The sequence below is a fragment of the Microcaecilia unicolor genome, chromosome 2 (genome assembly GCF_901765095.1).
Source record: "Microcaecilia unicolor chromosome 2, aMicUni1.1, whole genome shotgun sequence".
NCBI classification, from domain to species: Eukaryota; Metazoa; Chordata; class Amphibia; order Gymnophiona; family Siphonopidae; genus Microcaecilia; species Microcaecilia unicolor.
This window is the reverse complement of record NC_044032.1, coordinates 126,970,465-126,997,319: the sequence shown is the minus strand read 5'-3', so window position 1 is coordinate 126,997,319 and position 26,855 is coordinate 126,970,465. Positions and strand designations below refer to the sequence as shown.

General features: G+C 43.1%; 1 protein-coding gene across 3 annotated transcripts in view; it reads left to right on the top strand.

Moving 5' to 3' along the window:
- The window catches only part of FCHO2 (FCH and mu domain containing endocytic adaptor 2), a 458,555-nt gene extending 436,568 nt beyond the window's left edge, over positions 1–21,987 (top strand). For all 3 annotated transcript variants that reach the window (XM_030193298.1, XM_030193297.1, XM_030193296.1), the window contains one exon: positions 19,367–21,987. In XM_030193298.1, the coding sequence (XP_030049158.1) occupies positions 19,367–19,389 (23 nt within the window). In that variant the 3' untranslated portion in view covers positions 19,390–21,987. The remainder of the gene's footprint in view (positions 1–19,366) is intronic.
- The last annotated feature ends 4,868 nt before the right edge of the window (positions 21,988–26,855 follow it).

Below are 26,855 nucleotides of genomic sequence, written 5' to 3'. Positions count from 1 at the left end.
TTATGCTCCATTCATCACAATGGTCCCTATTCTTTTTAAAAACAAAATCTTGTCAGATAATTAAAAACAACTAAAACTCTATAAAGGCAGTAAGAAATCATTTTATCCAATGGACTATTGGTAATTCCTTTGTTTTAAAAAAATAGATACAAAATGTTTTTCTCTATAAAAAAAAACATGCACTTCATCCAAATTATGACAATACAGTGCTTATTTTAGAAGTGCCATTCGCATTTTGTATGTCCAGAAACTGGCATAAAACTGACTGTTAGATGTCTATCATGCATAGACATCTTAAGTTGTGGGATATGGACATCTAAAACTGAAAAATGGCAAGGGGGCTTGTACTGGGCAAGTTATGGGCAGCAGTAGGACAAGCCTAAAAAATAGGCATGTATTCCCCATCTCAAAAGGGGAATGAAAGCCCATGTCCAAAAAGATGGGCATTGGGGGATAGACCTGCTACACAGGATGTCCAGATTTCAGACATTTCTCCTATTGAACAGCAGTCCACTGGAGGGATTAGGATGGTTATTTCCTTCAGCCCCCCCCCCCCCCCACCAAAAAAAAAAATTTAAACTGGCAAGGGGATACCGGGCTTTGTAACTGCTTCAGAAGAAATAGACATCTTTATTTCTAAAATGGCTGACATAACCGTTCTAGAATATAGATGTCAATGTTGCCATTTCATAATGTAGACATTCATATGCTGCCACAGAGACATTTAAGGGCCTGAGTTACCCCATTGATATTTTAGACATTTTTTTTACCACATATGAATGTCCATTTCACCATGTATTTTAAAGCAGGCTTTGTATTGGCAGATCGTGTTCTAAGATACTAAGATACTAGCAGAACTTTAGACATCCCTACTTGGACATCTAAATAGCAATTTGAATGTTCTTTCTAAATTGTCACTGCACGTCATTAATGTTTTTAGATTATCCATGCTTAGCATTATGAACTTTCTTAGTTCAAAATTGATACAAAATAAATAGGGCACATAAGGAGTAAGAATACAAATTAAAACCTTGAAAAACAATGTCCACCATCATTGCTTTGATCTCACTATCAGCAAGAATTAATCTTCTTCATGTCATCAAATGATGTATCAGCATTATCTATTAGCACTTACTAAAAAAAGAAAAAGACAGGCGTACTGTCAGCTTAAAATTGTGATTTCAAAAATATCAACAAAAGGTATAGCATTTTTCTTTGCATGAAAAAAACTTGTATCTCCTCTCATCAAGATATACATCATCAGTGACAGCTGTGAATAACAGTGGTGAAAAATAAAGCCCAAAGAGGACTTTTGGTTGGCACAGTCTCCTAAGCTGATAAAAATTAATTCTCCAATGATAAGCAGGCATGATATTCTTACATGTGGGTGATGTCATCCACGGAGCCTGATGCGGACACTACCATAGTTCACTGTCATTTTAAAACTTTGAGGCAGTGCCCTCACTGCGCATGCACGGATGCCTTCCCACTTGATGCTCGAGCGCTGCACTAGGAGTCTAGTGTTTTCCGCAGAGCAAAGAGGTCGGGTTTCTAATCTTTCCTCAGTATGGGACATTTTTTTCCTATTTTTTCTTTTACTTGATCAATTTATTGATTTTTGTTTTTAATTATTTTTCTTTTTTTGGCCTTTGAGAGATCTTGATCCCTTCTTTTGGCTGAGAAGCAGCGACCATTTTTGGGTACGAAACTACTCAGTCAGCGAAGCCAAGTGGCTTTAAAAAGTGAAATTGATGCAGTAGGACCATTTCAGACACAGACCCCCATTATTTATTTATTTATGACATTTATATCCCACAATTTTCCCACCCACGGGCAGGCTCAATGTGGCTTACAACAGTTTACAAAAACATGCAACAATTCAGCAAACAAACAATCAATTTCAAAGGAGTGAAAGAGAGAAAGGGTAATAGCAAAGGAGGGAAAAGGAGAAAGAGTAGTGGTGATCAAAATGCCGCTATGACAGTTCAGAAGTAAGAGATGCCAGGCCGAGAGGATCGCTCCCCCTCTATTACGGAGGTACCAATGCGTGGGTCACCTGGCAGCCCAGTCCCGGCTCCCCAGCCTCACCATGCGCAGTATGCCCGCCCGCGCGACTAGGGACACTTGAAGATTTCGAGACTTTGCTAGAAAGTCGTCCGGGCCGACGTGATGTCACCCACATGTGAGAATATATAGCCTGCTGTCCTCGGAGAACACCTGCTACAGGTAAGTAACTACTCTTTACTGTGCAGGACGCTGAGCTCTGGCTGTGCTTCAAGGAACTGACCAATCCTATTTAATAGAATGCACCTCCAACATTCTGAAGCCAAGAAACCTTGTGTGGTTGGTCACTTCTGCTTGTGACGAACCCGGAAGTACGTGATGTCAATTCAGGAGATGGATACAGCGAGCAGGAACGCCTCAGCCATGCAGTTAGCTTCAGAATGTTGGAGGTACGTTTTATTATATAGGATATATAATTATAATTCAGTTATCCCAGGTATAAAATACCTTTATAACCCAAATATAAAATAACATTATCATGACTCTTCTAAAAAAGCTATATAATGAAGAATATTTTTAATAATAGAAAAGGTTATTTCTCCTTACAAAAATCTTTGAAATAGCCAGGTCTTTATAGCTTTTCTAAAACTCATATAGGAAGAAATATTTCTAAGAGCAGAAGGGAGGCTATTCCAGGACCCTGGAGCAATGCCTGGAAAAAGCACGTTTGTTTTTTTTAGTATGGCTTAAGCGACAGACAGTCAATGAAGGTAATGCCAACAACAGTTCTCCCGTAGATCTTAGACACCTAGAGGGTTTATACACACTCACCAATCTGGTGAAATATGCAGGACACAGACCATATAAAATTTTGAACACAAAAGACATTTTGAATTAATTTCTGGCCCGAATAGGAAGCCAATTCAAATCCTGTAAAAATGATGTTGCATGATCATATCTACTACGATTCAGTGCCAGTTTGACAGACGTATTCTGTTATACTTTCAATCTATGCAATTGCTTTGCAGAAACTCCTAATAAATATTATAATCAAAAGTTGTGAGAATAACTGCCTGGGTAATCACCTGCACAAGCTACAACTCAGGCTGCTTCTACACCGTTGTCTCAGCTGGCACCGACACCTACTCTACAGGAGGAAATTCAAGCTATGCTCAAAGTAGTTCTCAGGGCTACTGCATACGCAGTCTATTCAGGCTTACAGGGTGCTTGCAGCAGCCTCAGTCCAGTCCCTGAATATATCGGAGAGGCAGTCACGGGGTACATCCTGCACACCGGCTCGACATCGATAGTTGGGGACATCATGAACCCGATCGATGCATGTGTCTGTATCAGCAGAGGAATTTTCTCCAGCTGAGGGAGTCTATGGCATTCCATCTGATATTTCTCCGCTGCCTGAGAAACGAAAGTCTTCTCCTGAAAGGTATATCCTTTCCTGGCTTTATCCGTGACATGGCCTAATCCATACCTTTCAAATTGGAGCTAGAGGAAGAACCTCGTTAAGAACTCTCTGAGGTTCTGGATTATGACTGCTCCTCCTAAATAGGAAATCTCTGTTCTACTTTATACAATTATGAGAAATACTCTGATCAAAAACTGGGAGTCTCCACTAACAGTTCAAGTTGCTCCAAAGAAAACTGATACAATGTACAGGATACAAAAACACACTGGGTTTGAAAAAAAATGCATCATTCCTTAGTTGTGGAATCTGCTTTGAAGCGTACTTGCAGTGCGAGATCTCATGCTTCTCCTTCTCCGGGCAGAGAAACTAAAACGTTAGACTCTTTTGGCAGGAGAACATTTCAAGTCTCTGTGCTAACCAACCACATATTAGATTATTAACTTTATTCCACAATTTACTTGGAGTCTCCAGTCCAGAGTACTCTCCTTTGCAGACTTTCTTCCTCCTGAAAAGGCTGATGAGTTCTTCAAGCTTCACAGGAAACTTCTAGATTGTTGTAAATATTTGGCAAGACAAACATGTGTGACACCTGTCGCGTTCTCGAGGACCTTGGCATTCTGTCAGGCTTTTCCCCGGAAGCACTGGGTTTGTGAGTCCTTGGACCACTACCGTGGAGCGGCAGTGGCAGGCAAGGTCACCTTCAAGGCAGAGACGAGGCAAGGCTGGACTGGAACCCCGGACTGGAGTTCTGCACAGGGAAACACAGGACTGGAACGCACCGGACGGGTGCGCACTGGAGTGGAGCCCGCTGGACCGGGACACACTGGAGTGGAGCCCACTGGACTGGAACCCACGGAACCTGAACCCGCTGGACAGGAACACACTGGACCTAGGCTTCACCTACGCTTAGCCACCGTTCCCCGAGGGTTGAGCCCTCAGGTTCGGGCAGCCGGCAGGGCTTACAGGAAAACCGGAACTGGAACTTGCAAGCAGGAACAACGGGAATCAGGATACAGAAGTGCCCCCAAGCACCTAGGCGAAAGCAAGGCAGACAGGCAGGGAATGTCCGGGTTCCGGCAGTAGGCAGGTTCAAAGCAAGTCTCAGGGCAGGCGGCTAGCAAAGCAGTAGTCAGGGTCAAAGCAAAGTCTCTGGGCAGGCGGCTAGCAAAGCAGTAGTGAGGTTCAAAGCAAAGTCTCTGGGCAGGCGGCTAGCAAAGCAGTAGTCAGGTTCAAAGCAAGTCTCTGGGCAGGCGGCTAGCAAAGCAGTAGTCAGGTTCAAAGCAAAGTCTCTGGGCAGGCAGCTAGCAAAGCAGTAGTCAGGTTCAAAGCAATGGTCAGGTCAAGGAGCGCTCCAGTATCAAGGAGTACTGGCAACAGACAGAACAAGGGCTGAAGCTCCAGAAGCAAAAGAAAACACACACGGGAAAACCAGAAAGCTAAACACAAGAAGACTAGTAAAGCTGTACACAAGCTAACAGGAAAGCTATGCCCAAGCTAAGTGGAGGAGTGGCCTAGTGGTTAGGGTGGTGGACTTTGGTCCTGGGGAACTGAGGAACTGAGTTTGATTCCCGGCACAGGCAGCTCCTTGTGACTCTGGGCAAGTCACTTAACCCTCCATTGCCCCATGTAAGCCGCATTGAGCCTGCCATGAGTGGGAAAGCGCGGGGTACAAATGTAACAAAACAAAAAAAAAACCAATCATACGCTAGGAACTCACACTAAGCAAACACAGGAGAACTAGTAAAGCTGTACACATGCTAACAAGCAAAGCTGTGCCCAAGCTAACTAGTCGTACACTAGGAACTCACACTGAGCAAACACAGGAGAACTAATAAAGCTGTACACAAGCTAACAAGCAAAGCTGTGCCCAAGCTAACTAGTCAAGCTAGAACTCACACTGAACTGGACAGTGTAGCAGTGCACAGAGCACTCTAACATACCAGGGACCTTAGACGATGCAAAGGCAAAGGCTGCAGTCTCTAAATGCTTAATAAAGCCCTTCAACACCAGAGGCGCAGCTGCAGCAATCTCTAAGTAACTACGGAGGCTGTTCAGGCACAAACCACAGAGCAGGCAGAAAGCACGGTGAAACACAGAGAGGCTTCCCACACCCAGGTGTAGTGTAGTGAAGCAATTAGAGTCATGCTGGAAGCAGCCAGCACACACACACAGAGAAAGAGCTAACCCAGGCAACACCCACAGGTGCAGTATAGTGAAGCAATTAGTGTCATGCTGCTGGATGCAGCCAGCACAGAGAGCCAGAGCTAGCTCAGAAAGGACAGACAGAAGAAACAGGAACCAGCTAGGAAGCTGACCCTCAGGAATAAGGTAAGTCTGAGGGTGGTCACGGCCACAGACGTGACAACACCTTTGATGTCTCTTCTCGCACTTCTGCCTTGGAAGTAGCAACCTCGAATCTTCTGTCCAGGAGCATCTAACAGATGTCCCTTGTCGTGGAGACAGTTTATTCGGTGACAAAGTTAAGACGGTGGCCAACATATTTAAAAAGCATACTGCCACTGACCAGTTGTGCGTGCCAAGCAAGTAGGAGGCAGACTGCTCTTCTTTCAACAGAGGTAGCTGCTCATAACCTTTGGCCATTGGGTGCTACGAATTATCCAGCACGGTTATGCTCTACGTTGGGAAAAAAAAGACCCTCCTGATCATCCACCAAGCGATCCTTATTTCAACTCAGTCCAAATGATAGTACTTCAAGAGCAGTTCTCTACCTTCTCCGGCAGAATGCAATAGAACCAGTTACTCTACCAGAGAAGGTTTGAGGGTTTTACTCCAGGTACTTTCTAAGCTAAGATAAGCTAATATAATGCTTGTATGCAGCCACCTTTTTTAGTTCTGTGCAGAGTGCATGAAAAAAAAAAAGAAGCCAGGCATTCCTGGGAAATACATCTTCCTATTACATAATCTTATCATAAAAAACTCGTTATACCAAGAGGTGGGGGGAGGGGAGGTACGACCAATTCTCCTGTGAGTTTTAAACAAGTTCCTGCTCAAAGATACTTTGAATAGTTTCCCCTGGGATCACTTCTCCCCATGATCCAACTAAATGACTATTTTTGCTCTCTAGATCTGAAGGAAGCATACACTTACATATCTATTCTCCCTGCCCACAGAAAGATCCTGTGCTTCCACTGTGGGACTCTGCATTAAAATTCAGCTTGGCTTCAGCTCCTCAAGTCTTCACAAACTGCCTGATAGTGGTAGCTGCAACACTGTGCAAGTGGGGCATATTGCATACTCGTCTTCCCCTACCTCGATGACTGATCAATCAGGGTAGCAGCACAGACCTTAATTCATTTTTTACTTTCAATTTTTTATTATGCAATACAAAACAGATACACAAATATGCATGGAGACATACTATGTTCAATACCATAATATAGAAACACAACAACAATATAAACAACCACAACACACTCAGGTAGAGACCACCCCCCTCCCCCAGCCAGACTGCTAATCCAAACAAAAGATTTGAAGTATATCCCAAGCTGGAAGAGAGAGAATTGTCCAAATGATCTTGTCCAAGAGCTGTTAGATATTCTATCAGAATAAGAAAATGCAGTCTCTGGTGCCATCTGGTGATAGAAAAGGGAACTGAAGATTTCCAATCACAGGCAATAGCATAACGAGCAGCATAAAGACAACATTTCAACATCAGTAAGGCAGTAAAGTCCAACCCATCTGGGTACAAATTAAACAGATAAATCTCAGAGATAAATGCAATAAGAAACCCCATAAGTACATGTAAGTACATAAATGCCATACTGGGACAGACCAAAGGTCCATCAAACCCAGCATCCCGTTTCCAACAGTGGCCAATCCAGGTCACAGATATCTGGCAAGATCCCCCCAGAAAAACAAAACATTTTATGCTGCTTATCCCAGAAATAGTAGATTTACTCCAAGTCCAATTTAATAATGGTCTATGGTCTTTTCCTTAGGAAGCTATCCAATCCTTTTTTAAACTCTGTTAATTACCACATTGTCCGCCTTTCTCTGCACCTTTTCTAATTCCACTATTTCTTTTTTGAGATACATCGACCAGAATTGAACACAATATTCGAGGTGCGGTCGCACCATGGAGCGATACAAAGGCATTATAATGTCCTCATTTTTTATTTCCATTCCTTTCCTAATAATACCTAACATTCTATTTGCTTTCTTAGCCGCAGCAGCAAACTGAGCAGAAGGTTTCAACGTATCATCAACAAAGACACCTAGATCCCTTTCTTGGTCCGTGACTCCTAATGTGGAACCTTGCATGAAGTAGCTATAATTCAGGTTCCTCTTTCCCACATGCACCACTTTGCACTTGCTCACATTAAACGTCATCAGCCATTTAGACGCCCAGTCTCGTAAGGTCCTCTTGTAATTTTTCACAATCCTCCCGCGATTTAACCACTTTGAATAACTTTGTGTCATCAGCAAATTTAATTACCTCACTAGTTACTCCCATCTCTAGGAACCCCAAGTTAAACTTGGCAAGTACTGCAACACTGAAGAAATAAAAACTGAAATGTACTTCCTTTTGTACTTGAACACATTCAGTGGCATAACCACAGGATCCCTGGGTCCCTCCCACTTTGGCCTCCCCCACAATTAGCCATCACCCTTGCTGTGATGCTGTGGCTGGCAGGGATCCACAAGCTGAGCCAGCAGAAGATCAACTCCTCTGATCTGTTAGCCAGAGCTTCCCAAGCTCTGCAGCTGGTAGCTGTGTCCTCAGGCTGCTGCTGCATTGCTGGCTCCCCCTCCCCCCTCAATGCATGCTCAATTTTTATGCATGCAGCAAAACCAAGCATTCACAGGGGTGGTGGGAGCAGCTCAGGGACACTGCCACCGGCTGCAAAGTTTGGAGAATTCTGGCAGTCAGAGCGGGAAAGGGAGAGGAAGTCTTTGCCTGGAGGGGACTGGAGATCCCTACCAGCACAGGGATTTATATTTTGCATTCAGCTGGGAGGGCAGGCAGCAAGGAGAAAAATTGGTGCCCACCCACTTTTGAGTTCAGCCCTTACCTCCCCCCACCCACCCACCCATCAGCCATCTGGCTATGCCACTGGACACAATACAAAGGCATCTATGATATGTATATACACACCTTTTGCATTGTGTTCAGTGGCATAGCCAAACGGTTGATTGGTGGAGGGGAGGGGGGGCAGGGCTGAACTCAAGGTTAACATATTTCAGTTGATAAATTCAAAATAAAACACTTTACTTTATCTGGACATTTTATTTTTCCATCATGGTGGTCCCAGTCTTTTGCTAATTCTCCTTCCAGGAGCTTTTGTACATTTGTCTTCTCTTCTCTCTCCTGTCTTGTTCTGTTCCTTCACTACACCTGTCTCTGACATATTCATCCTTCCTTTACAGGTCTTTCCTCCATTTTTTTCTTTTCTGCCTCTCTATCCAGTCAAATTTTATCTTCTTTTTCACACTTCTCCTTCTTTTAACTTTTTAGCTACCTATTAACTTTACATATTCTCCTCTCATTCCCTAGCTGTCCCATTTCCCATCTCACTCATTCCCCAGCCTATTATTCCCTCCCATCTGCCCTCCATTACTATATTTCTACCCCTGTGTTCACTATTCTACTCTCACTAATTATCTTACCACCCCTTCTTGGCCTCTTCAACTTGGTTCTGCTATTTCCACTATTTCCCTTTCCCCTCCTCCCTCCTCCCTCCCTCCAGTCTTGTAGCGCAGTATCTCCTCTCCCCGTCCCTTTTCCTCCACATACTACATAAGTATTGCCATACTGGGACAGATCAAAGGTCCATCAAGCCCAGCATCCTGTTTCTAGCAGTGGCCAATCCAGGTCACAAGTACTTCTACTACTACTACTTATCATTTCTAAAGCGCTACTAGATGTATGCAGCGCTGTACACTTGAACATGAAGAGACAGACAAACAGGACAAACGAGATAAGGGAATATTAAAGTGAAGATGATAAAATATGGGTTCTGAACAAGTGAATAAGGGTTAGGAGTTAAAAGCTGCATCAAAAAGGTGGGCTTTTAGCCTAGATTTGAAGACTGCTAGAGATGGAGCTTGACGTACCGGCTCAGGAAGTCTATTCCAGGCATATGGTGCAGCAAGATAAAAGGAACGGAGTCTGGAGTTAGTAGTGGAGGAGAAGGGTGCAGATCCCAAAAAAGTACAATACATTTTATGCTGCTTATCCTAGAAAAAATAAGCAGTGGATTTTTCCCAAGTCCATTTTAATAATGGTCTATGGCCTTTTCCTTTAGGAAGCTATCCAAACATTTTTTTAAACCCCGCCAAGCTAAACACTTTTACTACATTCTCTGGCAACAAATTCCAGAGTTTAATTACACGTTGAATGAAGAAAAATTTTCTCTGATTCATTTTAAATTTACTACTTTGTAACTTCATTGCATTCCCCCTAGTCCTAGTATTTTTGGAAAGAGTAAACAAGTAATTCATATCTATCCGTTCCACTCCACTCATTATTTTATAGACCGCTATCATATCTCCCCTAATCTGTCTTTTCGCCAAGCTGAAGAACCCTATCCACCTCAGCCTATTCTCATAGGGAAATCTTCCCATCCCCTTTATCATTTTCGTTGCCCTTCTCTGTACCTTTTCTAATTCCGTTATATCTTTTTTGAGATCCGGCGACCAGAATTGAACACAATATTCAAGGTGTGGTCACAGCATGGAGTGATACAAAGGCATTATAACGTCCTCATTTTTGTGTTCCATTCCTTTTCTAATAATACTTAACATTCTATTTGTTTTCTTAGCGGCCACCGCACACTGAGCAGAGGGTTCCAATGTATCATCAACGACGACGCCTATATCCCTTTCCCAGCCAGTGACTCCTAACATGGAACCTTGCATTATGTAGCTATAATTCGGGTTCTTCTTTTCCACATGCATCACTTTGCACTTGCTCACATTAAATGTCATCTGCCGTTTAGATGCCCAGTCTCCCAGTTTCGTAAGGTCCTCTTGTAATTTTTCACAATCCTCACGCAATTTAACAACTTTGAATAACTTTGTGTCATCAGCAAATGTAATTACCTCACTATTACTCCCATCTCTAGACCATTTATAAATATATTAAAAAGCAACAGTCCCAGCCAGCACAGACCCCTGGGGAACCCCACTAACTACCCTTCTCCATTGAGAATACTGACCATTTAACCCTACTCTCTGTTTTCTATCTTTTAACCAGTTTTTAATCCACAATAGGACACTACCTCCTATCCGATGACTTTCCAGTTTCTTCTGGAGTCTTTCATGAAGTACTTCACACCTTTTGAAAATCCAGATACACAATATTGACCGGCTCACCTCTATCCATATGTTTGTTCACCCCTTCAAAGAAATGTAATAGATTGGTGAGGCAAGATTTCCCTTTACTAAATCCTCATCAAGTTCCTGTCTCATCTCTATTCCTGCCTCCCCCCTCCCCTGGCATGGTCATTCATCTCTTTCTCTCTCTCCCTTCCATGGTCCAACATTGCTCCCTCTCTCTTTCCTGCTCCAGTTCCCTCCTTCCACCCCATCCCACATGAGCCAGCATCTCTTTCTCTCTCTCTCTCTCTTCCCTCCCTCCCATTGTTCAGCACTTGCCTCTCCCTCACTTGCTTACCTAGGTCCAGCATCTTTCTCCTTCCCAACTGCTCTCCCATCTAGTATTTCTCCCTCCCACTCCTGGGTCTAACATCTTTCCCTCTCCTTCCACCACCCCATTGTCTGCCTTTTCTCTGTCTTCCACCTCTCTGTTCCCGGGCTCATCATTTCTTCCTTCATCCTTTCCCCCACTCCCAGTATGACATGTTCCCATATCTCTGAAACCCCTTTGCCCAGTCTTCTTTAAAAAGCTCCAGGGGGCCCCTGCGGTCTGAAATCTCTTCCCTTTCTCAGCACCCTGATCCAAGGTCTCCCTCCTTTCCCATCATCTTCCCTTCCTTATATTATTGTAACATAGTAGATGACAGCAGATGAAAACCTGTATGGTTTTTATCTGCCTGTGCGGGCTTTAGTCTACCCAGCAAGATAAATTCATTTATTTACTTCATATGTATACGTGATCTTTTTAAATCAACTTTTTATTCACAGGAGGTCACCAGCGTGGCAGCGATTCTTATACACTCCTTGCATCTTCCCCTGCACAGTTTCTCTGCCGCATTCCTCCTAGGCTGAAACAGGAAGTTGTTAGAATGGGGTGGAGTGCAGCAGAGGGACAGCTCCAGTGTTTAAGAATTGCTGCCACACTGGTGACCATGTCAACAATAATGCGATGTAAGGTAGACGGGGAAAGGAGGGAGACTTCAGATTGGGGCGGCGAGAATGGGAAGAGATGGCAAACCATGGGGACCTCCTGAATCTGTGGGGGCCCAGGTCAGCTGCCTTGTTTTTGTCTCCCCCCCCCCCCCCCCCCCCCCAATGCCAGTCCTGCAGTTCGTGCCTACTAGGGTGAGTATGATATTAAGGGACTCATTTTCAAAAGAAATGAATGTGCAAAAAAAATGACTCAAGGGGCAGATGGATATGTTTCTGACAGGAAAACATTTAAACCATATAATATATATTTTTTAAAGTTTTAAGTCTGATATTTACCAAAAGAAAAGCATTTTGAGAATGAGCATTTCGGGGGCATGTCATGGGCATGAGATAGGTGAGGCCATCCATTTGAGTGGCAGCTTGTACTCACACAGCTTTCTGTGATCAGTGTACTGTCTTCCTTGCACTCTTTTGTCAAATGTGTGTGAAATAGGGGTTAGGCTGTGGGCCTTCAGTGCAGGAGACATGGGTTTAATTCCCATTGTGGTCCTTTCTGGTTACAGTTTTATTTACCCTGCCATAGCTGCTGCAATGTGTTTGGTAGCTGTGTGTGACATGCTGGCTACTTTTCTTTGGGTCACAGGAGGGAGCTGTCCAACATCCCTTCCCCCTCTTCCTCCATCCTTTCCATGTCATCTCATATTTGGGTTTGGCTGCAGCCCATTCTGGTGCATATGGGTGTTGGGGATACACTGAAATGAGGGTAGCTGCATACTTAGACCTTGATCCAGAACAGAGCTGATATAGGGGTGCAATGTCAGTGGGACTTAGTCGAGCCCTGAGACGCCAGATGAGGCCTCGGTCTTCATTCCATATCTTCCTGTACCAGCACCTGAGCACCTCAAGATCCCTGTGGAATCAGAATTGTCTACAAAACACAAGTTGGTGAAGACAGGATTCAGGTGATTGGGCCTTCTTGGCATCACATACAAAAAAAAAAAAACAATTTTGGACATGTGCAGTGCTCCTCACATAGCCTGTGACAGATGGCTACAATTAGCTTTTTTGGGGGGTGGGGGGTGCTGAGGGGGTATACAGTACACAGGCACAGGTGCTGTGTGAGCTGAGGTGGCCATGGGAACAGAGGATTGCATGGTGGCCTTTCTGTGGAGCATGTGCACTGTTGCTGAGAGGTGGGGATGGGTAATGGGGTAAAGCAGGTATGCCTTTGGGTTGCTCAGCGTTCTTTAGTAAGCTGCTGCCAATGGTTCCCTTCATTATGTAGGCATGGGGCAGGATGCTGGAGCTTGGTGGGGGAATAGGGTTCGGATATCTGCAGCCCCTCATTTCAACATTGAATGGTTAGTGAAGAAGGCCCCAGAATTACTTGTCATTGGATATTCTGATTTCACCAATATTTGGTTATTCTTTCTTATGAAAAATCAATAACATGTATTGCAACAACAAAGGGACCTCGTATGTGACCCTGCCTGTGTATGGTGCTTGCACTTGAGTGATGCTGTGATCCTGGGGAGCGCTGCTTCACACTTACCTTTCCAGACTGCCTCTAATTAATCTCCATGCCCTCTGAGAGATGCTGTGGGTTGGTGGTAGTTGAAGGCACAGGAGGACCAGGAGCTCTGTCTCTGTCTCACTGAAATTAGGCTCCCTCTGAAGAGACATGACTGGCCACACCGAGGAACGTTTCTCCACGTTCAGAGGGTATATATGCACGTCTTGCACATGGAGAGAACATGCTGCCATTGCTGCAGATTCTTTCTTAATGTGGGGACCAGTAACGCCACTGCACATTTTATGTAGTCTATTTCCGATTGGCGGTGATGTTTATCTCAGAATGTCTGTGACATTTTCAGTGCATCCTCTTTCTAAACATTTTTTTGTGTGTGTATTTCCAAATATTGGAACACATTTATTTCTTCCATTATGGACTTGCATTTTTAAACATTTTCTGATAAAACATTTATTTTTCCATTTGAATGTCATATCGAACCCCCCCCCCCCCCACACACACACACACATGAACTTAATTTCTAATAATAAGACTCTAGCATCTATGCTTTCCTTGTGGGGGGGGAGGAGGAGGGAGAGGAAAAAGATTGGATATTATAGTTGATTGGTTGTATCTTCTTGCTTAAAGCACAAGGAAGGGAGACTGGGGAGTTATTCATTTTTATGTTCAAACTTATTTAAAATGAGAATTTTGTTAATGTTGGATCTCTTTTCTCTGTTATTTTATTGGTTTGTAACTGTTTATTCATTCAATAAATAGACTATATACTAAATAAAGCCCAAAGAAGCTTTCTAAAAGCCAGGCTTACTATTTATTTATTTTTGTTACATTTGTACCCCGCGCTTTCCCACTCATGGAGGCTCAATGTGGCTTACATATTGTATACAGGTACTTATTTGTATCTGGGGCAATGGAGGGTTAAGTGACTTGCCCAGAGTCACAAGGAGCTGCCTGTGCCTGAAGTGGGAATTGAACTCAGTTCCTCAGTTCCCCAGGACCAAAGTCCACCACCCTAACCACTAGGCCACTTCTCCATGCATACTATCGGCTCAAAACTATGCTGTCAAGTGTGTTGTCAAGTGGTATGATGCCTTTTTTTTTAAATAAAAACTCTTTACCTCCTCAACAGCGGTTGAGGCCTTATTAGGGTTATGATATTATATATGTTTCCAAGGTTCTTATTTAAGTCTCCATTAATATTACATACATACATTTAGTGCATTATATAGACCCTGAGAATACAGTCGCCAATTTGTGCACACCATGGTATATACAAAAATCATTTTTTTCTATGTTATTCATTATGTTTATGGTATTCTTATTATAATCAACACATGTACATCCACTGCATAAATCTGTATCAATTGTGTTTTAAAGCTTAATGGATACTCTTATTGACATTATTTTCATTTCCTTTTAAAAAATTATATTTGTTATATTTTGTTGTTTCACAGTTTGATTCCCCCTGATGCAGTGTCTATGAAACCTGGCCATTTCAGGTTGTTTGCACCAAGTGTTTGGTTGATCTGGTTGTTTGTCCATTTGGTTCGCTGGTTTGTTTGCTGTGATTTGTGTGGACTATTGCTTCAGCTTTATCCTGCTATCCATAATGAAAATCCATAAGATAAATTTGCATATTACTTCTATTGTAAGCAAATCTATCTCATGCATATTCATTGTAGGTATCCTGAAAACTTGTCTGGTTAGACATGTACCAAGGACTGAGTTGAAAACCTCTGTTCTAGATGAGGAGTATGCTTGAGTCCTCTTCCAGTATAAAGCAATGCACCCCGTAAGGGCTTTAACTAACATGTCACGGACAGGCCTTTTCTTCTCCACAGTCCCTTTGCCACAGCTGCACTATAACCATGTCTCCTAACACTCCTCCAGAAACCATGCATTACTACTCATTTTCAACTTTAATCCAATAAACCAAAAATTGAACATTTTGATGTTGACCATAAAACTTTCTTCATCAAATTGGCACTGTTGTAAACTCTTTCTTGAGTTTACAGCATATACTGGCAAGTCAGTTCCAGCCATTATTCCAGTGTACAGGTCAGGCTCTTTGTCCTCCCTGTGCAACTCCTCTGGTGGCCTTCTCAAGGTCCTGCTGAATTTCCAGCTATCTCCACTTTCTCTAGCCACAAGCGCCCTTCCTCCAGATTAGTCAACACCATTTGATCACCATTGTGCTTGAAATCTGGCAGGATATTGCAGCACATATTTGATTTTTTTTGTGCGCTAGTTTGCTGCAAATAGTTGAGTAATCCCTCCATAATCTAATCATTTTAGCTGAGTAGTCTTAGAAGATCAAAGTGCATTTATCTTGCTGCCTCAGGTCTTTTACCTTTCTATACTCGAATGAAGGTGCTCTTATGTGTGAAATTGAGGATCTTTGCAATTGCCATTCTCAGCTTTGTCTTCTTAGACCCAATTCTATTAGCTCTGTCAGTACGAAGCATATGCATTGGCTTGCCAATGGGTAATACATCAAGTAGCCATCACTCTAAAAATCCCACCAGCTTCACTTCCTGCAGTGACTCCATGCTCCATAAATCTTAAATTGCTCCATCTTGCTCTGTTTTCAAGGTCTTCCATGTTTTTGTGATAGGCTGCCACCTTAGCCTTCAATGATCCAGCTATGTCAGGGCCTCTTACACCTGTCTTTCCACATCCATAACCCTGTGCTCCATGATTTCAAGTCATCAAGTCATCTGCGTGCAAATGGATGAAGATGGCCCAAAAGCTTTACATAAGTACATAAGTAGTGCCATACTGGGAAAGACCAAAGGTCCATCTAGCCCAGCATCCTGTCACCGACAGTGGCCAATCCAGGTCAAGGGCACCTGGCACGCTCCCCAAACGTAAAAACATTCCAGACAAGTTATACCTAAAAATGCGAAATTATTCCAAGTCCATTTAATAGCGGTCTATGGACTTGTCCTTTAGGAATCTATCTAACCCCTTTTTAAACTCCGTCAAGCTAACCGCCCGTACCACGTTCTCCGGCAATGAATTCCAGAGTCTAATTACACGTTGGGTGAAGAAAAATTTTCTCCGATTCGTTTTAAATTTACCACACTGTAGCTTCAACTCATGCCCTCTAGTCCTAGTATTTTTGGATAGCGTGAACAGTCGCTTCACATCCACCCGATCCATTCCACTCATTATTTTATACACTTCTATCATATCTCCCCTCAGCCGTCTCTTCTCCAAGCTGAAAAGCCCTAGCCTTCTCAGCCTCTCTTCATAGGAAAGTCGTCCCATCCCCACTATCATTTTCGTCGCCCTTCGCTGTACCTTTTCCAATTCTACTATATCTTTTTTGAGATACGGAGACCAGTACTGAACACAATACTCCAGGTGCGGTCGCACCATGGAGCGATACAACGGCATTATAACATCCGCACACCTGGACTCCATACCCTTCTTAATAACACCCAACATTCTATTCGCTTTCCTAGCCGCAGCAGCACACTGAGCAGAAGGTTTCAGCGTATCATCGACGACGACACCCAGATCCCTTTCTTGATCCGTAACTCCTAACGCGGAACCTTGCAAGACGTAGCTATAATTCGGGTTCCTCTTACCCACATGCATCACTTTGCACTTGTCAACATTGAACTTCATCTGCCACTTGCACGCCCATTCTCCCAGTCTCGCAAGGTCCTCCTGTAATCGTTCACATTCCTCCTGCGACTTGACGACCCTGAATAATTTTGTGTCATCGGCGAATTTAATTACCTCACTAGTTATTCCCATCTCTAGGTCATTTATAAATACATTAAAAAGCAACGGACCCAGCACAGACCCCTGCGGGACCCCACTAACTACCCTCCTCCACTGAGAATACTGGCCACGCAATCCTACTCTCTGCTTCCTATCTTTCAACCAGTTCTTAATCCATAATAATACCCTACCTCCGATTCCATGACTCTGCAATTTCTTCAGGAGTCTTTCGTGCGGCACTTTGTCAAACGCCTTCTGAAAATCCAGATATACAATATCAACCGGCTCCCCATTGTCCACATGTTTGCTTACCCCCTCAAAAAAAATGCATTAGATTGGTGAGGCAAGACTTCCCTTCACTAAATCCGTGCTGACTTTGTCTCATCAGTCCATGTTTTTGTATATGCTCTGCAATTTTATTCTTAATAATAGCCTCCACCATCTTGCCCGGCACCGACGTCAGACTCACCGGTCTATAATTTCCCGGATCTCCTCTGGAACCTTTCTTAAAAATCGGAGTAACATTGGCTACCCTCCAGTCTTCCGGTATTACACTCGATTTTAGGGACAGATTGCATATTTCTAACAGTAGCTCCGCAAGTTCATTTTTTAGTTCTATTAATACTCTGGGATGAATACCATCAGGTCCCGGTGATTTACTACTCTTCAGCTTGCTGAACTGACCCATTACATCCTCCAAGGTTACAGAGAATTTGTTTAGTTTCTCCGACTCCCCCGCTTCAAATATTCTTTCCGGCACCGGTGTCCCCCCCAAATCCTCCTCGGTGAAGACCGAAGCAAAGAATTCATTTAATTTCTCCGCTACGGCTTTGTCCTCCTTGATCGCCCCTTTAACACCATTTTCGTCCAGCGGCCCAACCGACTCTTTGGCCGGTTTCCTGCTTTTAATGTATCTAAAAAAGTTTTTACTATGTATTTTTGCTTCCAACGCTAATTTCTTCTCAAAGTCCTTTTTTGCCCTCCTTATCTCCGCTTTGCATTTGGCTTGGCATTCCTTATGATCTATCCTGTTACTTTCAGTTGGTTCTCTTCTCCACTTTCTGAAGGATTGTTTTTTGGCTCTAATGATTTCCTTTATCTTACTGTTTAGCCACGCCGGCTGACGTTTAGTCTTTTTTCCCTTTTTCTAATACGTGGAATATATTTGTCCTGAACCTCCAGGATGGTGTTTTTAAACAGCATCCACGCCTGATGCAAGTTTTTTACTCTGCGAGCTGCTCCTTTCAGTCTTTTTTTCACCATTTTTCTCATTTTGTCGTAATCACCCTTTCTATAGTTAAACGCTAGCGTACTTGATTTCCTAGTTTCACTTCCTTCAATGCCAATATCAAAACCGATCATATTATGATCACTGTTATCAAGCGGCCCTCGTATCGTTACCCCCTGCACTAGATCATGAGCACCACTAAGGACTAAGTCTAGTATTTTTCCTTCTCTTGTCGGCTCCTGAACTAGCTGTTCCATGAAGCTGTCCTTGATTTCATCAAGAAATCTTATGTCCCTTGCGTGTACAGATGTTACATTACCCCAGTCTATATGCGGGTAATTGAAATCCCCCATTGCAAATGTATAATCTAAGCCCAAACAACTGAGTTGGTAAACTGAACTATCAGTGTATCGCTTACTAGCAGCATGTCTCTGGCATCATTTGCCATTTTGCTTTCACTCTTCTTGCAACAATCCCTTGATGTTGCTGATAAATATTTATCCATGTATTTTTGATGGTACCAGCACATTTCTAAATGATGATAGTTTGAGGTGAGCTGGGAAGCTCAGTCGAGATGCAGGCATCCAGCTTAGCATATCACATGACTTCTCCAATCATGCACCATTTCTGTAGCCATGGGTGGGTGTGGATAAATAATGTTGTTTGAGGACAAGCAGGCATGATATTTTCACTGGCTGATGTTATCTGACAGAGCCCAGTGCAGACACTGCCAAAGTGTATTGCCATTTTAAATCTTTAAGGCAGTGCCCCCACCATGCATGCACGGGTGCCATCCTGCCCAACGTTCGAGCACGGGACCAGCAGTCTTTCGTTTTCTGCGGAGCAGCCATTGACCTAGCGGTAAATTCTTCTATTTAATAAATGAATACTACAGTCAGCCTCTGGACAGATGTTTATTGGTTGACCAACATCTCTTCCCTACTGTTTCTACCTTTCTGGGTTTATTGCAGGGAAATTTTCCTTGTTTTTGGTGGTGGTGGTGGTGGTGGTGGTGTACAAACATAATATTTGTCAAATATATATCAAATTTCCCAATATTTGTAGTTAATATTTCACATTTAGGGGTCTTTGTCAAAAATATAAACTGCATTCTTTGACTGTCATTTATTTATATAACGACACCATGTACATACTTAAGTGTTTATTATTTGTGTTTCAGGTCGATATATGGCAGAGTGCTGATGAACCTGTGAAAAATCAGTACATAAGAAGAGCATTAACACAATCTAATGTGTTGTCTGTAACTTCCAAACACTATTTTTACATTTATTGAATTATTTTGTATTTTAATCTTTAACTTGTTAGAAGCTAGTTCTATTTTGCATCCAACTAGAAAATATGAAAATGCACTTTTTAAAGATGTCATGGGGGGAGGGGAGAATATTTTATTAAACTATAATAGCACTGAAGTAATCTTCAACATTGTCTTGAAATCTGCAATATTCAGGAAACTTGTTAAATTTTACAATAGTAAAATGCAATTATCATACCAGTAGTCAAATTAGTTAATCAGTCACTGTATTGAAAAGTGTAATATATTTTGGAACTGTATAAAAAGTATAGAAATTGTGGGAGAACAAACTCTAAACACTTTGGCTTCCCTTAGCTGTTGTAAATAGATGTGTAATACTTTAAAGTGCTTCACACTACACATGAAATGTGGCAGGAAAGCTTCAAACAATGGTAATTTGTCTACCGTCTCCTAGTGATCTGCACATATGCAATAAAGTGGTTGAGCTTCAGAAATAATTAATTTCTTTACATATTTATACATTACCAAAATATTAACAGACTCTTTAATAGAAGATTTAAAATTCTCTAAGTGCAATGTGTTAAAATAAGCTTAAAAAGGTAGCCAAAATACATACTCTGGAATTAGTTAATTTTATGGGAGCTGTGATTGTTTTGATGAATTAATGTTATAGATTTAATTTATTTTTATATGGATTACATAACATTTGTGCCTTTTATGAGCTGTGCCTGGCCTGTTTGTTCTCATTAAGGTGTCTCATTTCCTTGTTTAGTGTGTGGGCCTTTTATCTAGCAAACTTTGTTTCAAATTCTCTATATGTAATACATAATATTGTATCATAAAATATTTCTTACTGGGATTTAGAAGGGAAGTGTGGAATAACTGGAGGTTGCTTTAAAAGTATGTTGAGAAATACTGGATTACTTCTCCATGGGGTAATTGCAATAAATTTAGTCATTGTAATGGGAAATGCATAGTGTATTATTTGACAAAACAAATTCTGTCATAGTTACTATCACCAAAGATGTGTGAACCTTGAAACTATTTTAAAAAGCTCCATACAAATAAAATAACCTGCAGTGACTGGTGTTGAAATATAGTATTTCCCTTTAGTGTGACTGTTAAGTCACTGAAGATGTAATTCCTTTTTGGATGTGTTTAATGTGAATGTAAATGTTGAACACTCTACACAAGGACTAACAATTTTGAAATATATATTTTCAGTTTGATAGAAAAAGCACTGTATTCATTTTACCAAATTGATTACATACAGTTGCATAGGTTTCTAGGGGCCCTGTTTACTAAGCCTTGCTAAGGGCGTGCTAGCGTTTTTAACGCATGCTAAACCTAAAGTTGCCCATAAGAATGTATGGGCGACTCTAGCGTTTTAACACATATTAAAAACACTAGTGCACCTTAGTAAACAGGGCCCTGTATTGGAAAATATTTGAATTGCCATTGATTTCACCCTGACAACAATCCAGACATAGGAAAGTGATTTGAGGAAAGACATTAGTAGATGTAATATTACAATAAAGACCTTGTTTAATATTTTTTTCACAGACACAGAATTGCTAACTTCATAGATATCTCATACTTATGTGCCGCTTGATTTTTTTTTTTTTTAACCAAAATCCTTTAATACCCTGTCAATAGAAAGTTATACAACTGAATGCAAATGTCTACCCCAGATATTGTTACAAGCAATAAGTTTTATTTAGAATAATTACCATTGGACTTTTTAGCTTTACATTAAATACACTTATCGTAGACGGTTATTAAAAATAGTAATGTACGTTACACTTATTAATGATAAAATTTTCCATGTTAAGTAATATCTACACTTTCTATATTTACTAATTGTTAAAACCAATCTGAATTGGGCAATGAATGTAACTGGATTTGCTAAAATGATAATCTATTTCTGAATGGCAAACAGCCACAATTTCTAGCTATTACAGTATGATTTTAAATGATCATAGCTAATTTTTCTGAAATCCCCACTGTAATTTGCTCTGCAATAAAGCTTCTTGTTCAGCCAAGCAGTTAACTTTTTTTTTACTGAAATCCAGAAACAATTTTACTGCCCATGGAATTAATTTTTTTATCTAGTCGTTACATAAACTTCTAAATTATCAGATTGAATAATTTTCATTATTTTAACACTTTAATACTAAGTCTTGGAACATACATTTATAATGGGTGTAGGTTAACAGTTTTGAGGCGATAGCATTTATATTGACTTTTCCTATTAAGATTCCTGAACTGGGTAAACCCTTAAGTAGATACTGGTATCTGACATGAAATGTATTTAGCAAGCTGGTTCTTGCTTTTGTATACAGTGATATTCTTTGTAGCTCTCTCTTGGTATTAAAAAATGAATTCATAAACACTGAACTTTAAAGGATCTGAGTTTTCATGGAATGTTACTACTTCCGGATATAAATTAAAACAATGCAAGTTTATCTTTCAGAAAATCTGTAAATATTTTTGATTTTTTCATAAATGTAAATGTTACAAATATGGTTGCACCCATAATAAACATGTAATATATAATTTACAAATGTGTATTTCTCATTTTCTTCTAAAGACTAATTTTCTAGTTTGATTAAATATAGCTTAAGCATGCCCAGTAAACACAGTTCTTAATCATTTGAGGTTTTGATTTATTGAGGCCTGCTAAATACTGGCCATTTTTGTGGCACCCAGAAAATACAATGAAAGATGATAGTTTAAAAGAGTATCCACTATATGTGGTTTCTCAACCTTAGCTACTAAGGCATCCTTTTACTAAGCTGCGGCAAGAGGGCCTGCGCTGGCATCAGTGCATGTTTTTGATGTGCGCTGAGGCCTCCTTTTACCGCAGCAGGTAAAAAAGGCTGTTTTGGGTTTTTTTTTTTTTTAAAGAAATGGCCATGCAGCAAGTGAAGCAATTGCCGCGCAACCATTTCTGGGGGGGGGCACACCACCACCCATTGAGGTGGCGGTCAGGGCTCCTGCGCCAACCCAGTGGTAATCGTGCAGCGTGCGGCACTGCCCGATTACTGCCAGGTAAGCACTGGAAATGGGGAACTATTGCCGGGCTGCAGCGGTAGCCCAGTGATTTCCAGTTTAGCAAGCGGTAAGCCCGCAATGGGGTTTCTGGCACTTAGTAAAAGACCCCCTAAAAGAATAATGGCAATTCTGTAAAGACCCCCTAAAAGAATAATGGCAATTCTGTAAAACTGGTGCCTAGAGGTATGTGCCACTTCCTTGTCATCTATACCAGACCAGTCCAGACAAATGGGTTGTGCCCATCTACCAGCGGAAGGACACAGAGAAAATAGTTCCAAGTAAACCGCCCCTTAAGGGTATCGTGCAGCCTGGAATGTTCAGTATTTTCTCTGTCGCCAAGCGGATGGTGGGCAGATTGTGCAGCTGCTCTGGATTGCTGGCTGGTAGCTCCTGTCCCAAATTCTTCTGGTGACAGTGGAGCCAGGGGTGTGCTGGTAGCCATGTTGGGGCTAGTTTTACATGATACTCAGTGGTCCTGAGTTCCTCATCTGCCAGCTAGGGTGATATCCAGTGACCCTGGTTCCCTCCCCTCCCCTACCTCCCCTGGCTGTCTTTCTAGCAGGGTGATGGTTGATTGTGGCATGGAGTACCTTGTCTCCCCTGTGGGGTTCTTCTCTTCTGTGGTGGTAGGTATATCTGAATTTCTGCCTCTGAGGTAAGCTTTATTTATTCCTGTCAGTAGTGAAGAAGGTTCTTTAAAAAAAAAAAAAGAAACTTTGTTTTTCCTTCTTTCTCTTGCCTGTTACCTGATTTATTTTCCCACCTTTGACAATATATTCTAGGGGGCCGCTTGCAAAGTTTCTTTGAATTTCACTGACTGGCGGCTAATTCTGATCTTGGACCCTTCTGAGCTGGTACCAGTTGCTTTGATTTTTTTTTGTGGGGCACGGCTCGTGTCTGGATCACTGGTCAGTTTTTCTCCTCTTCATGGACCTAGACGACGGCTGGTTCAAAGGGCGGCCCCATTGCTGGAACTTGTACCTTTGCGGTTCGGAAGTCTTAGTTTGCCATTTCCACAGTCGGGGAAGTCTCTCGCTGGCTCCATTTGGCTGCAGGCTTGGTCTTTTTAGTCCAGGGCTATTTTTTCATTCCTGTCAGCCTTACGCGGCTGTTGGTCAGTTCTTTTTCAGACTGTCCGGTCTCTGCTGCTTCTGGCATCTTGCTTGAGAGGCCCTTCTATTTGATTTTTGTTTTGGCAGCAGTTTTTCCTCCCTTCCTTAGGGAGGTTCTGGTTCTCTCATCCCCATGGATTCCTCCTGTCTGCTCTAGTTTGTCTGCAGGGTACTTTCCTTCTGGTAGGGGTCCGAGTTGCCCTTGGTGTGCAACTGCTAGCTCAAATCCCTCTTCTGAGTACCCTCGGGAGCGCCATTCTTGCCAGTCTTTTGCATGGACTCAGTTCAGTATCTCTTTATGGGAATTTGCCTTTTTAGGACTAGTTTGCCACAGCTCTTCCTTGCTTCCCTTGCTTTTGGGCAGGAGTTTTAGCCTGGCAAAGGCGGATTTTGCCTTTTCTAGTTTCAGGTGCCTCTCTCCTGGCACATTTGGCACTCCTTCCATTTTCTGTAAGGGACGCAGTTCTTTCCTGCTGAGCAGATCTATTGCTGTGCATCTGGATTATCGCCTCTTAGCTCTGCGCTTTTCTCTACTTTTCTGCAGGGAAGTGGCTCTGTTCTAGGTCTGGAGTTTGACTCTCCCTTAGCTGGTTTTTCCTCAGTTTGGTGTTAGTGGCCAGCTTCCTCTTTGTTACTGGCCTGGTGAGAGTTGTTTCTTCCTCACTGCCTTACGGCTGCATTTTGCTCCCTATGGTCTGAGTATTCCAGCTCCGTGATGCTTACCTCCCTCTTGGCGGGAGTTCTTTCTCTACGTTGACTGCTGCTTCGTATCGGTTGCCTAGGTGTCAGGTTCAGAGCCCGCGGGGCCGGGCTCTGGAGCAAACGTGAGCCCTTGGGCTGCTGCCGAGGAGTGACAGCAGCAGGCAAAACCCACCAACCAACACTGGGTAAGCACACCGGCAGGGACTGCAGGCACTGCCCAGCGAACCAGAACACATGGACTGGAATCCCCCGGACTGGAGGACACAGGACTGGAACAGTGGACTGCAATCCCCCGGACTGGAGGACACAGGACTGGAACACACACCGGACCGGAACACACTGGACTGGAGCGCACCAGACTGGAACACACACCGGACCGGAACACACTGGACTGGAGCACACTGGACAGCTTCACCTGCGCTTGGCCACTACCCCCCTCCCCCAAGGGTTGAGCCCTTGGGTTCGCGTGGCCGGCAGGACTTACCGGATACCGGATGACACAGGGACCAGGACTGGAAACAGAAGTACTCCTAAACCTAAACTGATCTAAGTGCTCCCAAGCCCTAACCCAGTAGGAGTGTTCCTAACAGAAAACTGACAAAAGGACTTCCTAAGCCCTATACTAAACAGGAGCTCCTAAGCCCTGCTCAACAAAGGGACTTCCTAAGCCCTAAACTAACAGCGCAGGGAACTAAATACACAAGCTAACACAGGTGCTACTAAGCACCAAGCTACAAGCAGTGCTCTACAACTCTAAACTAACTAAGGTGCTCCTATGCACCAAACAACCAAAAGAGCTCCTAGCACTATAAAAGGGAAGACAGGGAAGGCAGAAGGAAAAAGCAGGAAAGCAAACACACGCTAGCAAAGGAGCTTCCTAAGCCCCCACGCTACAGCAGTGCACCACCGCACTAACCTAACCCAGGTTCCACTAAGCACCAAGCTACTGACGTACTTCTCACAGCGAACTGAAGTGCCTCTAACAGCACCAAACCCAGAAGTACTTCTAACAGCAAACTGTGCTTTCTACAGCACCCAAAACCCAAACAGCAAAGACTGCAATGCTCCCAATAGCACAAACACCAGAAGTACTTCTAACAGCAAAATTTGTAGTGTTCCTAACAACACCAAACCCTGAAGTACTTCTAACAGCAACAGAGCTTCCAAAGCCCTACACACAGCAATGCTTCCAAACCAAGAGGGAAAAGCAGGGGAACCACAAGGGAAAAGCAGGAAAGCTAAACACACAAACACCAGTGCACACTGCACTAACACTAACCTGGACCTAAAGCAAGTAGCCAGAAGCAAACGTTGCGAAGGCCCTGAAGGAAAGAACCCACTTCCTTATCAAGGCCCTCCCAGATGATGTCACTCTCCCTAGAGCCAGGCAGAACACATTCAAACCCCGAGAGGCCCAACCCACACCAATGCAACACCGTGAAGCACTTGAAGCCAGTACACCCAAAGAGAGGTAGAGCAACTCAGGAAACACACACAGGTGCAGTATAGTGAAACAATTAGAGCCATGCTGCTGGAAGCTGCCAGCACAGAGAGACAGAGCCAGCTCAGAAAGGAGAGACAAAAGAAACAGAAGCCAGCTAAGAAGCTGACCCCCAGGAAAGAGTTAAGTTTGAGAGGGGTTCTGGCAGCACCTTCTTCTCTGGCTGTTCCCCGGGACTCCATCTATGCATTTTGCTTGTTGAGCACAGCTCCATCGCTGCATGTTGAGCACGGCTCCATGGCTGTATGTTGAGCACGGCTCCATGGCTGTATGTTGAGCACAGCTCCATGGCTGTATGTTGAGCACGGCTCCATCGCTGCATGTTGAGCGCAGTTCCATCGCTGCATTTGAGCATAGCTCCATCGTTGTATGTTGAGCACAGCACCATCGTTGTATGTTGAGCGCTGCACCATCGCTGCATGTTGAGCACAGCTTCATTATTCCATGCAGTTCCACCATTCCATGTTGGGCACGGCTCCATCGCTGCATGCTGGGCACAGTTCTACAGTTCCAGGTTGGCTTTAGCTCCATCGCTGTATGTTGAGGACAGCTCTATCATGGCATGTTGAGTGAAGTTTCTTCACTGCTTTTTCTGCAACCTTTCATCTCTGCATGTTGAACGTAGCTCCATTGTCACATGTTGAGTGTAGTTTTTTCTCTGCAGGTCTCAGCGTGGGCACAGTACTGTGTCTACGTGTAGAACGCAGCTCCTTGTCTGTGTGTGGCATGCAGCTCTCTCTTTGCATATGGAACGCAGCTCCCTGTCTGCGTGCAGAGCGCAGCTCCACCGCCTGTTGAGTGTAGCTCCATCTCTGTATGTTTAGCACAACTCTTCTCTGCAAATTGGGTGAAGTAGAGCACAGCTCTGTGACTGCAGGTGCTACACAGCTTCATGTCTGCGTAGGAAGCATAGCTCCATGTCGGCGTCTGGAGCGCTGTTCCTTGCTGGCGTCTGGAGCGCAGTTCCTTGCCGGTGTCAGGAGCGCAGCTCCTTGCTGGCATCCAGAGCGTAGTTCCTTGTTTGTGT